The following is a 13,847-nucleotide window of genomic DNA, read 5'->3' as shown; positions in this document are numbered from 1 at the left end:
ACATACTTCACCCATTAAACTCCCAGAATCCCTCAGCATACATCCGTCCGTCTACATTCTATCAGATTTAGCTACTAAACATCGAATTAGTAACAATATTGAATAATCTGAGATTTAATCAGCTTTTTTGTTGGTACCATCCTAGCAACTGTCGAAATGCCACCTTTACTCTTCTCTTGTTGGTAAAACTGCAAAATGATACGAGGACTATGGCAGTTGAGCTAAGTTTGCATTTAATTTATGAGGCAGTAGGTTTTCATCTAACTTTAAATTGGATTCTGGGAATGTGCACTGAAAGAAGGTGCAGCTTTTCAGACATGCTCTTAAAGAAGGGTCTATGCATCACTCTAAAGTGGAGGACCTGACTTAAAGGTTTCCTCTTGAAACAGCAAATCAGCTCTTTGCATTTATTCAGTTTCTTCAGTCCATTGCATCAATACTATCCTCTGTCCAGCACCTACAGACATTACTGGCCATCATCAGATTCAAACCCAAACTACACCTTGCTTTGAGGGGACAGATTCCGCAAGAAAACTCTCCCACTCGAAGCAAACAAAGCCTAATTATCCATTTCTAATGAAACCCCATTAACTCAATGTGACGTGACATTGCAGGCAGCTTGGACCTGCTAATTTGACACCATGTCGTATAGCGAAGACATCCTGAACATATACGGTATATTCAGGATCGGCTTCACGTACCGGTTTCACGGCTTATCTGGACGAAGGCCTCCACGCCGCTCTCGCCGTAGTTGCCCTCTGAAGCCAGTGTGGAGACATAGTTCCAGCCCATGGCCATGACAATGTCCAGCATAGCCTGGGCCTGGTAAGAGTCAGGTGGCACCACACGAGAGAAGAAGTCATAGCGGCTGTTATCGCTCAGCTCTGGGGCAGTTGATGCATAACTGATCTGAGGAATCTGCGAAGGAATAAGACAGACGTGTTAGAACTCTTTGTAACGTTGTAGTGCTAGTGCTCCAGTGCCAGAAACATAATGAGGTTTTACTAGGCCAAAGTGAGAGATCTCTATCAAATACCAACTTTAAGGGAGCTACTGCTGCATTAGCTAACTTGAAGATAGAAGATAGATCTTGTAGATAGAAATCAATGCTAATACAAAAATGCTCACTGGGTGGATGTTTGTGGATGTTCAAACTTGAGTCCATCAGATACGTATAACACAGCAACATCATGTAAGTGAGATGAGAGATGTAGGAGGCAGGGGGCTCTGGCGAGTAGTGAGGCAGGGTGGATAATGGCTCTTTGGAAGCAATTGACGGTCTGATTGATTTCTCCTCAGCCAAAAGGCCAGGCTGTCGGCCAGAGCCCCAGAGGCTGAGCTCATCGGCATTCGGTGCGAGAGAGAGAGACGCTCAGAGGGCCTGCCAGCAATACAAATGACACTCGCTGCTGGTCGTGCAGGTACAGCAGTACTCTCGCAGCCTGGGCTATAAATTGCAAGCCTTTGAATATAAATGCCAGAGATCAGCCTGTGAACTGTCAACCGTGTGTGCATAGATCTGTGTGTGAATTTGATGGTGGAATGGAAGGTCCTGCCATGTTGAGTTCCCCTGAAGATGTTGCAAATATGATGTGCCAAGAGTAGACTTGACACACACACAGACCTTTCATTCCAATAAGAGTCAATGGGAAGAGGTCATTTAACAGGTGGCGAGAAACCATCTACTTTTCTGGCAGCTTTAATAGTATAATCGTTTATTGCAGTGGAAATTATAGATGTCTCTTTCCATGCAATGAAACACTAATTTGGATACGTAGAAAAGAGTCTGTACTTACTGACAGTGCCTGTCAAACATCCTGTCAGGCTTCATAAATTATTTCTTATCTGAAAGAGGATGTCTAAGCTTGAGTGAGTGGTCATTGAAATCTCAATTTGCATTACTTTGCTATGTCTCAAGGACATTAAAGCGCTTTCGATTCGAGAATAGCTGTTGTAAATAAACCCTACAAGCAAAGTAATTTGCCTTTAATGTGCCAACAGTACGAAACATACCGTATATGGCCCACTTACAATACAGGCTAATCACAATATATCACGATGGGCTAATTACAGCAGCACAGAATATGTTATGAAAAATTATTAGCATCTGTGCAGATAAGAAAACCACTTAGTTTTACCTACTGCAGGATTGCACTGAATACAGGTGATAAATCATGCACTAAACCCGAATTGCTACTGTGGCCATCCAGATGCCTTCATTCTGGGTGGTAGGCGGAGGGTAGGGACACTGGGAATGGTAGAAAAAATCCTCGAGGTTCACAGGACAATTTTTCACATTCCTATAACTTACAGTGTAAACTTTAAGTCATGCAATACATGTGACCTATTCAACCTTTATATATTTCTAAAAAACTTTATAGCCATTCTAGCAAGTTTGAGCCGTTTTGAAACACTAAGCTGCTTGAACTTTAAAGCATGTCCTCAAGCCTTTGTTTACATCGTGGTACAGTATCTCTTTTGTTTTAACTCGAACGCTCACAGCTCTTTGTGTTTGTCCGTATAATGGATCTGTCGGATGTAGCAAAGCAATTCAATACTGATAGATTACATTAAGACAGTACTAATTAACCTCCCAAATGACCTTTATTTAAAAGACTGCACGAGGCAAGCACACAAACCGCTTTGCACAGAGGGATGCTTATATTCTTTCATTATTTCATAACACCCCCCACCAGCTATCTGCCCCCCCATCACCAAAAAAACAGCCTTCGCCTTAGGCTTAAGCACAATATAGTAATAAATAAATAAATAAATAAAATAACAAAGTCAAATGTTATATTGACTGACCACTGACCAAAATTAAGCTGCAGGCTTATGTACAATATGGTAAAAATGAATTAAATAAATAAATAAATAAACAAATGAAAGAACAAAGTCCAATATTATATTGACTGACCATTGACCAAAAAAAATTATTAAAAAAAGCCTTTAAAAAGGCTTAAAAATTCATTATTTCATTACAAAAAAAAAAAACAAAAACAAACAAACACAGCCTTAGCTGCAGGCTTAAGTACAATATGGCAAAAAAATTAAAAACAATATTATATAAATAAATAAATAAATAAATGAATAAATAAATAAATGAAGAAAGTCCAATATTATATTGACTGGCCACAAAACAAAAAAAACACACTTTGTGGCAGGCTTAAGTACAATATGGTAAATGAATAAATAAATAAATAAATAAATGAATAAATAAATAAATAAATAAATAAATAGTAAAAGAAATGAAGAAAGTCCAATATTATGTTGACTGACCACTGATCAAAAAAAAAACAGACTTTTCTGCAGGCTCAAGTACAATATGGTATAATTAATTAAATAAATAAACAAACGAACAAATAAATAAATAAATAAATGAACAAAGCCCAATATTATATTGACTGGCCACTGACCAAAAAAATTAAAAATTTAAGAAACTGTAATATGATTAATGTTTTCCTTATATTGAATAAAGTCCAGAGTAATAAAAAATGCCTTCTGGAAATAGAGGAGCAGAACACAGTGTGTACACAAATCTCTGCCACCATCTAGCAAGAATCTGGATATAATATATTAGTGTACTTTTTTTGTATCATGTATTTAAATAAATCAACTAAAGATGTAGACACATAGAAGTACTGTCATTCATGCAGCCTCAGCATTTGTGACCCTGTCCCGGGAGATTCATTCCTGCTTTGGTCAACCTTAATCTTGTCTGTGTGATGTCATTAATCTTTGTGTATAAATAGTCCTGTGTGTAGCATTGCCTGTGCTTCCAGTATTTACCAGCAGACTAGGCATAGCTGTGTTCCCAGTTTCTCATTTCTTCATGTTCAAGCCTTTTTCCTTGGTCTGTTTTATTTATTTATTTATTTATTTATTTTAATTACAGTTGTCACCCTAACAATGTTCTGGGCTCATTCTGTTTGTTAAAATAGCAGAAAAATGCTCTAAGAAGCATATGTTATGTTTGTGTCTAACCAGCTCTGTCTTCTAGTTGTTGCAGAAAATTTCCTTAGAGATCTTTTTCTTCCACAGCCACGGATTCAGTGTCCAACACTCAAGACTGTCTTGGAGAGACTGTAGAAACAGCAAATGAGACGTGTCTATCACACATGGGCTAAAGTGTGGAAAAAGCAAATGAGGCATTGCTTTTTGTGACAAAGGCCTTGTTCTCTCAATGAAAAACATTGAACGTGATGAATCATTTGGCTCATTTCGAAACTTCAATAATTAATCATGACGGATATGGAGCCTTTGCCGCCGCGATGAATTGCCTATTGCCCTGATTTCTCAATGCTTTTGTAAGAAACTCTCATTCAGCCTGATACCGCACTCCTCAAACACACTGAATGTGTGAACTGCCGCTGGTGTGCCATTTTCAACTTCACACCTCCATTTGAAAGCATGTGCACTCCGGAGGCTACTGTCTGAGCCGAAGTGTGGGACCATGCATTTGGTGCTATCTGTGTCTCTCACCTTCAATTCATATGGGAAAGTTTGCACCTGCATTAGGCGTCTGTGATAATTTTAGATGTTTTGCGGGTGTCTTGGGGGGGTGGGGGGGCGTGACGTAAATAGTGATGTAAGTGGCATTCGCAGATGGAGCGAATATATCTGCTTTCATCGTGTTTGAGGGGATAGCACTGCACTTCATGACAAATGCAATTCATGCTGCTCTTGAAATGACTGTGACAGGTCCAGTCACCGACACAATCAGACCTCATAAAAACACCTAGTCCTAGTCCTTCATTAGGAGCTCATTATTTCGGTTAAAGTTACCTCCAAATCAGAAAAAAAACCCATTCCATAGAGGTTTAAACTAATTATAAAGTGTTTCCTCTTCACACATTTAGACTCTCAATAATACTGCGATCAAAAGCAGTAATCCCGAGGCTGTCGGTCTACTGACGTCCAGTTTTTCTTGTTCATTATTTCTCAGTGGAGAGCCCCTTTAGCATTGCTGCTGCAGTAAGACTCACCAGACGCATCACACAAGTCCGATATCTTATGTGGTCATCAGACGAGTGTTTCCCTGGTACTCTTAGCCCACGTGTCCCACTCTCCCACCCCGAGTCAAGTCAGGCTTTTTCGGTGGGTGTTTGTACATTTGAAGTTCTTCTAATCAGCAACACAATAATCCAGTTACAGTAAGCTGCTTTTGCCAACTCCATGTTCATTTCCTGCAGGGCATGGCCAAGGTAAATTTCAGCGCCACAGCTTGGGAAGTTAAATAATTATTCCTCTAATTTAAACATCAAACAAGACTTCTGCAAAGTAATCTCATCAAAAGAACTGGGGTACAATCGGTTGATTAGTAGACGCACTAATAACACTAACCCCAAATGAGGGAATGTGTGTTTTGAGATGGTGATAATAAGCCAAAAGCCTGAAGGATCAGTATATTTCACTGAGATTCTGTCAGCAGGAAGGAACAAACAAGATTTGCTTCTTCTTTTTTTCTGAAAGGCGAGGCTGGCGATTTAGAGATGGCATTAGCATAAGTCTCCCTGGCAGGCACAACAGAAAGATATCTGCCAAGCCAAAAAAAAAAACCCCAAAAAACTTCCTTTTTTTTTGGGTTGCCTGCAATAGACTGTATGACTTGAACCGTGATGCAAGAGCCACAAAATGGTTCTTCGTGGCTCTTAGCTGGAAAAGGTGGCATGGTGTCTGACTAGAGGAGTTATCAATTCTCTATTTTCAATAATTCAAACGTAATGTCAGGTCTTATATCCATCCATTTTCTTTACACGCTTTATTCCTAATTAGGGTCACAGGGATCTGCTGGAGCCTATCCCAGCACACATTGGGTGAAAGGCAGGGGTACACCCTGGAGAGGTCACCATCACAGGGCCACACATATAGACAGACAACCACACACACTCACACTCACTCCTATGGAGGATTGAGGATTACCAATCAACCGAACGTACATGTTTTTGGACTGTGGGAGGAAACCGGAGAAAACCCATGCAGGCACGGGGAGAACATGCAAACTCCACACAGAAAGGCCCATGCCTGTTCGAACCTGGGATTCGAATCCAGGACCTTCTTGCTGTGAGGCAACAGTGCTAACCACTAAGCCTCCGTGCTGCCCGTTAAAACGTTAAAAGTATTCTCAGCGAGAACTAATAATAATAATAATAATAAAAATAATAATAACAATAATGGATATCCCCAAAGCCTAAAAGAATTACATTAAATATTTTTTTCCCTCGTTACAGTGTTCATACAGTACATGTAACACTGATAAACAGTGTTATATATATGACATGTCAGAATAAGGAATATGGGTACCTCTAACGTAAATACACAGTTTTAGGGGGGAAAAAGGTATGAAAATGTACATTTATGGTGCCCTCAAAGGATGCTTCTTTTGTACCTTTTGTATGTATCTTTACCGCTTTATTCTGAACCCTAATTAAAGACACGAGTGTGGTCAGCATGTGCAGGCTTTTACTTAAAAAGTGTTAATGGGGGAAAAAACACAGAGACAAAACAGTTAAACATACAGCTGTGAACGAGGCTGTGGATATGAAGCATCAAACGAAACGAAACACGACAGCAGGAGCTTGACCGTGATACACAGGAAGTTAAACGGGGTGTAACTGGACACAGGTGAGGGAGACTGGGGCATGTCATGGGACCCTTTTTTCTAGACTCTTAAGGTACTTTGTGTTTATTATCTACTGCCAGTTTGCACATGTGTACTGTGATGTAAATATTAATGTAAACATGTGTTTCATATCTGTATACTGCATATTGTCTATGTTTAAGATTAAGGTTTCTTTCTTCTTGGTCTTTTATTTTGTGTACACTAACCAGGCATAACATTATGACCACCTGCCTAATATTGTGTTGGTCCCCCTTTTGCTGCCCTGACCCGTCCTGCACTGTGTATTCTGACCCCTTTCTATCAGAACCAGCATTAACTTCTTCAGCAATTTGAGCAACAGTAGCTCGTCTGTTGGACCGGATCACACAGGCCAGCCTTCGCTCCCCACGAGCATCAATGAGCCTCGGCCGCCCATGACCCTGTCTCTGGTTCACCACTGTTCCTTCCATGGACCACTTTTGATAGATACTGACCATTGCAGACCGGGAACACCCCACAAGTTTTGGAGATCCAGTCATCTAGTCATCACAATTTGACTGTAAGGTCAAATAATGCAACGTAAATCATTTTAAAGTACTCCTTTTTTGTTTTTCTAGACAAGTGATATATACAAATGGTACAATAGTGTATATGTAACATTTATACTTCAGTAATGTGAAGATCACTCATTTGTGTACTTAATATTGCTTTTTATATAGAAGTTTACTTTACTCTACTCTACATTGTTTGGTTTGGCACTTCCACTACAGCCCTACTTTGTTTGGAAGGAATAAAGTGCCCGGCATGTCGGCTCGCACAACCAAGCGCTGACTAATTACTCAGGATAGTCTTAATCACGGGGAACAACACGGGTACATGTATAATTGGCAAGGCCAGAGAACAAAGCCCCGAGACAGCTGAGTGACAGACTATATCATTAGGGTGAGAAAGTGCTGATGTCTAAAGAAAACCCAAAGGATTATTCTGTACAGCTCTGTTTGCTTCTCAAGCCGCTAAACCAGTAGGTGGCATTCGTTCCAGAGAGATTTGACTCGTTACCAACAAACCTTATGTGAATTTCGATTGCTTTGGATTGTAAATGTGATAAGGTTGAAATCCTCCGCTGGGATTCCGGCATATGCAGCCTGTGCTGACTCAGTGCACCGTTCAGGTGTTAATCGCACCTATTACTGACACCCCAATGTTTCATCCACGAGAATATTCCACTAAATGTCCTCGTATGCAGTATATACACCTATTGCTTCTCCAGTCACCGAATGGAACACTTCAGAATAAAAGTATTTTCTAGAAACCAAGGTAAAGTACTTTGTCACACCAGAAGTCCACTCAATGTGATCTAATGCCCCCTACCTTTAGATGCCTAATGGAGGAGGATTTATGTTAGACATCTTGGCCTGAACAAATATTTTTCGTGCTAGTCAATGGCTCCCTGGCTCCCTTTAAGACGGACATTTATCTAACCTATACACTTGACAAATATTATGCTTCTCCACCTTCAATCACTTTCTAATTATCAGAAGGAGGGATCCCCCCCACCACCCCCCACTGCTACCTATACATCATGTGGAAAATCTGTGCACTTCTAATAGCCCGCAGTTTATCCACAAGATCTCAGGGTCAGAGTCAACTGCCAATCGCCAACCTGAACGGCGACTAAAGCGCCATCTTTTCATATCACGCGAGCCATAAATAATATACAAAACAGCAAAAGCAAAATATGTTTCAATGCTTTAATGCCATAACACACACACAAAAAAGAAAACTTGAGATAGCAATGAACTTCACGACAAAAGAGGCAGAGTGAACCTCACGCTTAGCTCGACAGACGCTTGTGATATTTGGTTGGCATTTACATGTAGCCCATGGAAAAGAAAGAAAAAACACACAGAAAGAGGAGGAAAAAAAGACAACAATTAAGGTAACTATTAACCCCGCTGCCTCCTTCAAATTCACACAGGGTTATGTAAGATGCGTAGGGCATGAGACGGTGCCATCCATCACCAACCTGCAAATTATTACCACATTCTTACACATTTACGTGTTTGTAATAAGCAAAGTAAAAAGATTACATCCTCCTGCGCTACATATTAAAGAGGAGAAAGTCTACAATTTCTTTTAAAAAAAAAAGGTCCACTGATAACGAACAAATCACTTTAATAACTCTGGCATTCATTCACCATGCACAAAGAGCACAGCACAGCCTCACGTTTTATGCTCAAGTGACAAATGTGAATGTTAATGAAAAAATGATGAGGGGAAGAAGTGTGTTTTGAAGTGAACGGGAGACTAAACAGCAGAGGATGCTGTGGGTTTTAGGTTTAAACAGAAGCCACATCATCATAGCACTGCATGAAAATATTCCTCTTCACCATGAAGCTTTACGCTCATTTGCATTTGTAGGTACCTTCTGTCCACTTGGTATGACACAGGTCCCGCTTAGCCTTGACGTGATCTGAACCTGAGAGGACATCCAGTTGTCCACATGCATGAGCGTTAGACGGGCATAATGGAATGAGAGAACGGAGAAACGAGACAAGACGCAAAATGTCACAGTTAATCAGCGTATCTCTGAGTGACTGAAGTGTCTGTCCTCTGGGGATAGCCTGTCACCCAATGACCGTTCAGAAACAACCTTGAATACATTTCATGGTGATGTCATGCTATAAATAGATGAGAAATAGTTATGGATTAAAAAATATCTTTCAATGAATTGTAGATAGAAACTAATGCCTCATTGATTAAGCGCAAATGTCTCGTGACATTTGTAACACAGCAACGAGACAAAAAACACATCAACAAATCGTTCAAAGCTTGAAAATCAGCATGTAGTATTCAAATGAACCTTAGGAAGAGACAAGTCTGTTGAGAACGAATGTGCCTGATGCATTGCAGCGCGGATTAGCACAACAAATTTGTAAAGATTTTAGAGGTGTGCATGTCGCCTCTTCTGCGTTCCTCTGTGAGCTGCTCTTAGATTGCAATCACTCGATCTATTCCACACCGGCGGTGATGAGAATCACCTGGATTTTATCCTATGCACATGCACCTTCCAAAAAAAAACAACAACATGATGTAGTATTTATTTGTGATAATTGCTGCTGTCACACAACCATCCTTCCCTTTCTACTTACAGGCATAATATTATGACCACCTGCCTAATATTGTGTTGGTCCCCCCTTTTGCTACAGCTTGTCTATTGGATCGGATCACACGGGCCAGCCTTCGCTCCCCACGTGCATCAATGAGCCTTGGCCGCCCATGACTCTGTTGCCGGTTCACCACTGTTCCTTCCTTGGACCACTTTTAATGGATACTGACCACTGCAGACCGGGAACACCCCACAAGATCTGCAGTTTTGGAGATGCTCTGATCCAGTGGTCTAGCCATCACAAATTGGCCCTTCATCAAACTCGCTCAAATCCTTACACTTGTCCATTTTTCCTGCTTCTAACACATCAACTTTGAGGACAAAATGTTCACTTGCTGCCTAATATATCCCACCCACTAACAGGTGTCATGATGAGGAGATCATCAGTCTTATTCACTTCACCGGTCAGTGTTCATAATGTTATACCTGATCCGTGCAAAGTATTTAAACCTTTATCTTTATTTAGAATTAAACCAGAAGAGGGTGTGGTCTAGACCAGAAGGGTTTTTTTTTTTTTTTTTTTTTTTTATTTATTTATTTATTTATTTATTTATTTATTTATTTATTTATTTATTAACTTTTTACATGAACTGTATCATGGAAGCACTGAAAATAAAACTAAAAACTGCAGAAAATTTTTTTTTTAGTTCATAAATTATAACGATGAGCAACAAAACTTTATTCAATCGCTAAGCTTGAACATTTTCCAGCTATTTCACTGGAGTTCATAATCAGTCTCACCCAGACCCCCTGTGGAACTCTCTGGAAAGTGTGTAAATCTAATGAGACTGAGTAAGCTAGGCTGTTATCTATAAAAACAATGAAGGCTTTCCTTAATAAACCAAAATCCTGCTGTTTAAAGTTATTACATTTCATTGTCTGTACCGCTTATCCGATCTATACTCGGGTCACGGGGAGCCTGTGCCTATCTCAGGTGTCATCGGGCATCAAGGCAGGATACACCCTGGACGGAGTGCCAAGCAATCACGGGGCACCGACCAAGCATGGGGTTAACATGCAAACTCCACACACACAGAGACTCAAACCCAGGACACTGGAGGTGTGAGGCGAACATGCTAACCACGAAGCCACCATGCCGCCTGTTTATATTTATATAAACTAATAATATTTTATCAGATTTACTGTACTGTCTTTGGGTTTGTTAGATTCTACAAAGATCAGATTTATTGGTTTAATTTTGGAGCTAAGTACAGCAGTAATTAGGTCAGGCTACTGGAGCGAACTACTGACAATAGACCAAAAAAAATATTTAGTCTTCATCACACAAGCTTTCTGCTAGCGTCCTTAGCCTGTATGGAGTTCAGTCCAGTGTGATTCCAGTTCTCATGCACGATGATCTCAACCTTTTTACACTTACTGTCTGTATCTGTAGTCAACAGGAATGTTTAATTATTAAATTAAATTGAATATCTGTTCTGGATATCTGAATAATTCATATTCTTGTACACATGCTGCACTGATAACTGTTGGAGGTTCAGGTAACCTCCCTGCCAAAGCTGCTAACAGATTCCTATCTTCTATGGTGAGTGTATTTGTATATTCTAGCATTTTCAGGCTGCACAGCTCTGTGACACCCGCTTGTTTTTTCTCCCATTAGCATTGCCAGCCATATTAGCCAGCATTCACTGATCTGTTCATGAGTTTTCTGTGTAAATCTGCTCTGCATTGAGACTTTCCATCCTTTCCCTTGGTGCATCCAAACAAGGACCCAGAGGTCAGTGTCAGTGCTGGGGTGATTGATAATAAGGAAAGCAAGCTAACAAGCAAATGCAGACTAGTAACCCTGGCCAGAATGTTCCATATGATTTACAGCAGCAGTGCAGAGATGATCAGTCTGTTGAAATGGAAGCGATAGTAATATGACGGTGGTGCTTTCATCACAGACTATGGTATACGATTCGTTTGTGACACTGTTAAAGGTCTCATAATGTACATTTAGCTTTTTTTCACTATCCCTTATGTTTAAATTTTTTTGAACTCCATGTACACTATATTGCCAAACGTTTTGGGACACCCCTCCAAATAACTGAGTTCAGGTGTTGTTTTTCAGGGGTTGGGCTCGGCCTCTTAGTTCCAGTGAAAGGAACTCTTAATGCTTCAGCTTCATACCAAGACATTTTGGACAATTTCATGCTCCTAACTTTGTGGGAACAGTTTGGGGATGACCGCTTCCTGTTCTAACATGACAGCACACCAGTACACTGATGTTGGCTTTCTCATCCAACATCAGTGCCTGACCTCACAAATGCACTTCTAGAGGAATGGTCAAAAATTCCCATAAACACGCTCCTAAACCTGTTGAAGCTGTTATAGCTGCAAAGGGCTGGCCAACTCCATATTACATTCATGTGCATGTAAAGGCAGACGCTCCAGTTTTGGCCTGGCTCACAGTCTCTGCTCTAATTCATCCTAAAGGTGTTCTATGGGGTTGAGGTCAGGACTCTGTGCAGGCCAGTCAAGTTCCTCCACACCAAACTCACTCATCCATGTCTTTATGGACCTTGCTTTGTGCACTGGTGTGCAGTCAAATTGTCCAAAATGTCTTGTTATGAAACTGAAGCATTAAGAGTTCCTTTCACTGGAACTAAGGGGCCGAGCCCAACCCCTGAAAAACAACACCTGAACTCAATGATTTGGAGGGGTGTCCCAAAGATTTTGGCAAAATAGTGTATTTTTAAAATTAATGAGAGTGAAATTGTCCAAAATTGTAAATAATTTTCCCCTCAGCAGAGCTATAAGCAGTGGCATTTCACATAAGAGCCTTTGCCATAGAAATCCACAGAAGAGGCACATCAGAGAGATTTTCCTCAATTACTGAATGTTCATGTGAATCTTGCATTCTATCTCATTCCTCTTAAAAAACTGACTGTATTATTTTTCTGTCAGACAGCCTTCCCAGCCTCAGAAGGAAGAGTTGCAAATATGTTTGGATGCTTTTAAGAAGCATACTGTTTGCTACGCTTGTGCCTCATTAGGTTTGGCCATAGCTGTTGCCCATGTAATGGAGCCCCCTGGTGTGGTAATTGCTGGATTCTAGCCAAAACTGTCCAAGCCATCTGATGCTCCTATGCTTCGGTGCAGGTGCTGCCAATTGTGTCTAACTGTGTCTATCAAACCGTAGTGTGCTTTAAGCCCACCTGCTGTCAGGAAAGCACAACAGAGTGCATAATCATAATGCTGCACAAATTGAATGTTTGCCTTAGGATTTCTGTTGACTATGATCTAGGATTAGAGCACACGGCATATTGCAAAGTTATGCTCCGCTAATCCCGCGTCTCCACCAATTCCCCTCATCCACTTCATGTCAGAGGAGCCAGAACACACTTTAATAAACACTCTGACGATGACTATTCCAGAGCATGCTGCGATTATTTAGTTGGTACTTAGTGTAGAAATGAGCTGCCGTCACATTTTCACTATAGTTGAACCTCACTGAAGCTCGGGCCCGGGTTTGGGTTTTATCTAAAAGTGCGAAAAGGAAGGATGACTCTAAGCGACTGAACAGCTTAAGGTTACTTTTGTAAGAGCTGTTGCTCTTTGTCAAACAAATGTACTTTTACCTGTCAAGCTCCAGGCTCCTGGTGTTAGAAACGATTTTTCACTGCTCACTTGGCACTAGTCAGTGTGGCCTCTTTTTTTTCTTTTTTTTTTTTACAATGGTGTAATCTGCTTGTGTTTGCTGAATAAAATGCTAAGCTCCTAGCGTGAAGAATTGGTACAACATACAGATTCATGGTGCCATATTTTAAAACAAACAGCATGCGTCTTCATCATTAAGTTATTCGTATTTCCGACGTAAAATATGACGCAAATACTGAAACATACATAGGGATGATGATCTATGTGCTGGTCTGAACTATATTAGCATTAATCATGTCTTATAGCTTGCTCATGCAAGTACTTTTCCTTAGTTAGGTTGCAACAGTGATTCTATACCACAAACAATTATTCTCAATTTTGTGAACTTGTCCATTTTATAGCACACGGGCTTCAGAAAGTAATTACAAAACACCATTGTAAACAAAACACTTCCATTTCAGAGTATAAATAAGCAGT

The 13,847-nt window shown here is 40.4% G+C and overlaps 1 protein-coding gene across 1 annotated transcript in view; it reads right to left on the bottom strand.

Moving 5' to 3' along the window:
• grm8b (glutamate receptor, metabotropic 8b) overlaps positions 1-13,847 on the bottom strand; it is a 163,399-nt gene that overhangs the window by 119,378 nt on the left and 30,174 nt on the right. Inside the window, exon 3 of the mRNA XM_058407489.1 lies at positions 702-918. Coding sequence (XP_058263472.1) covers positions 702-918 — 217 coding nt within the window. The remainder of the gene's footprint in view (positions 1-701; positions 919-13,847) is intronic.

Source organism: Hemibagrus wyckioides, linkage group LG14 (assembly GCF_019097595.1).
Source record: "Hemibagrus wyckioides isolate EC202008001 linkage group LG14, SWU_Hwy_1.0, whole genome shotgun sequence".
Lineage (NCBI taxonomy): Eukaryota > Metazoa > Chordata > Actinopteri > Siluriformes > Bagridae > Hemibagrus > Hemibagrus wyckioides.
The sequence above is the reverse complement of the archived record's forward strand: the minus strand, read 5'-3'. Positions and strand labels throughout refer to the sequence as shown.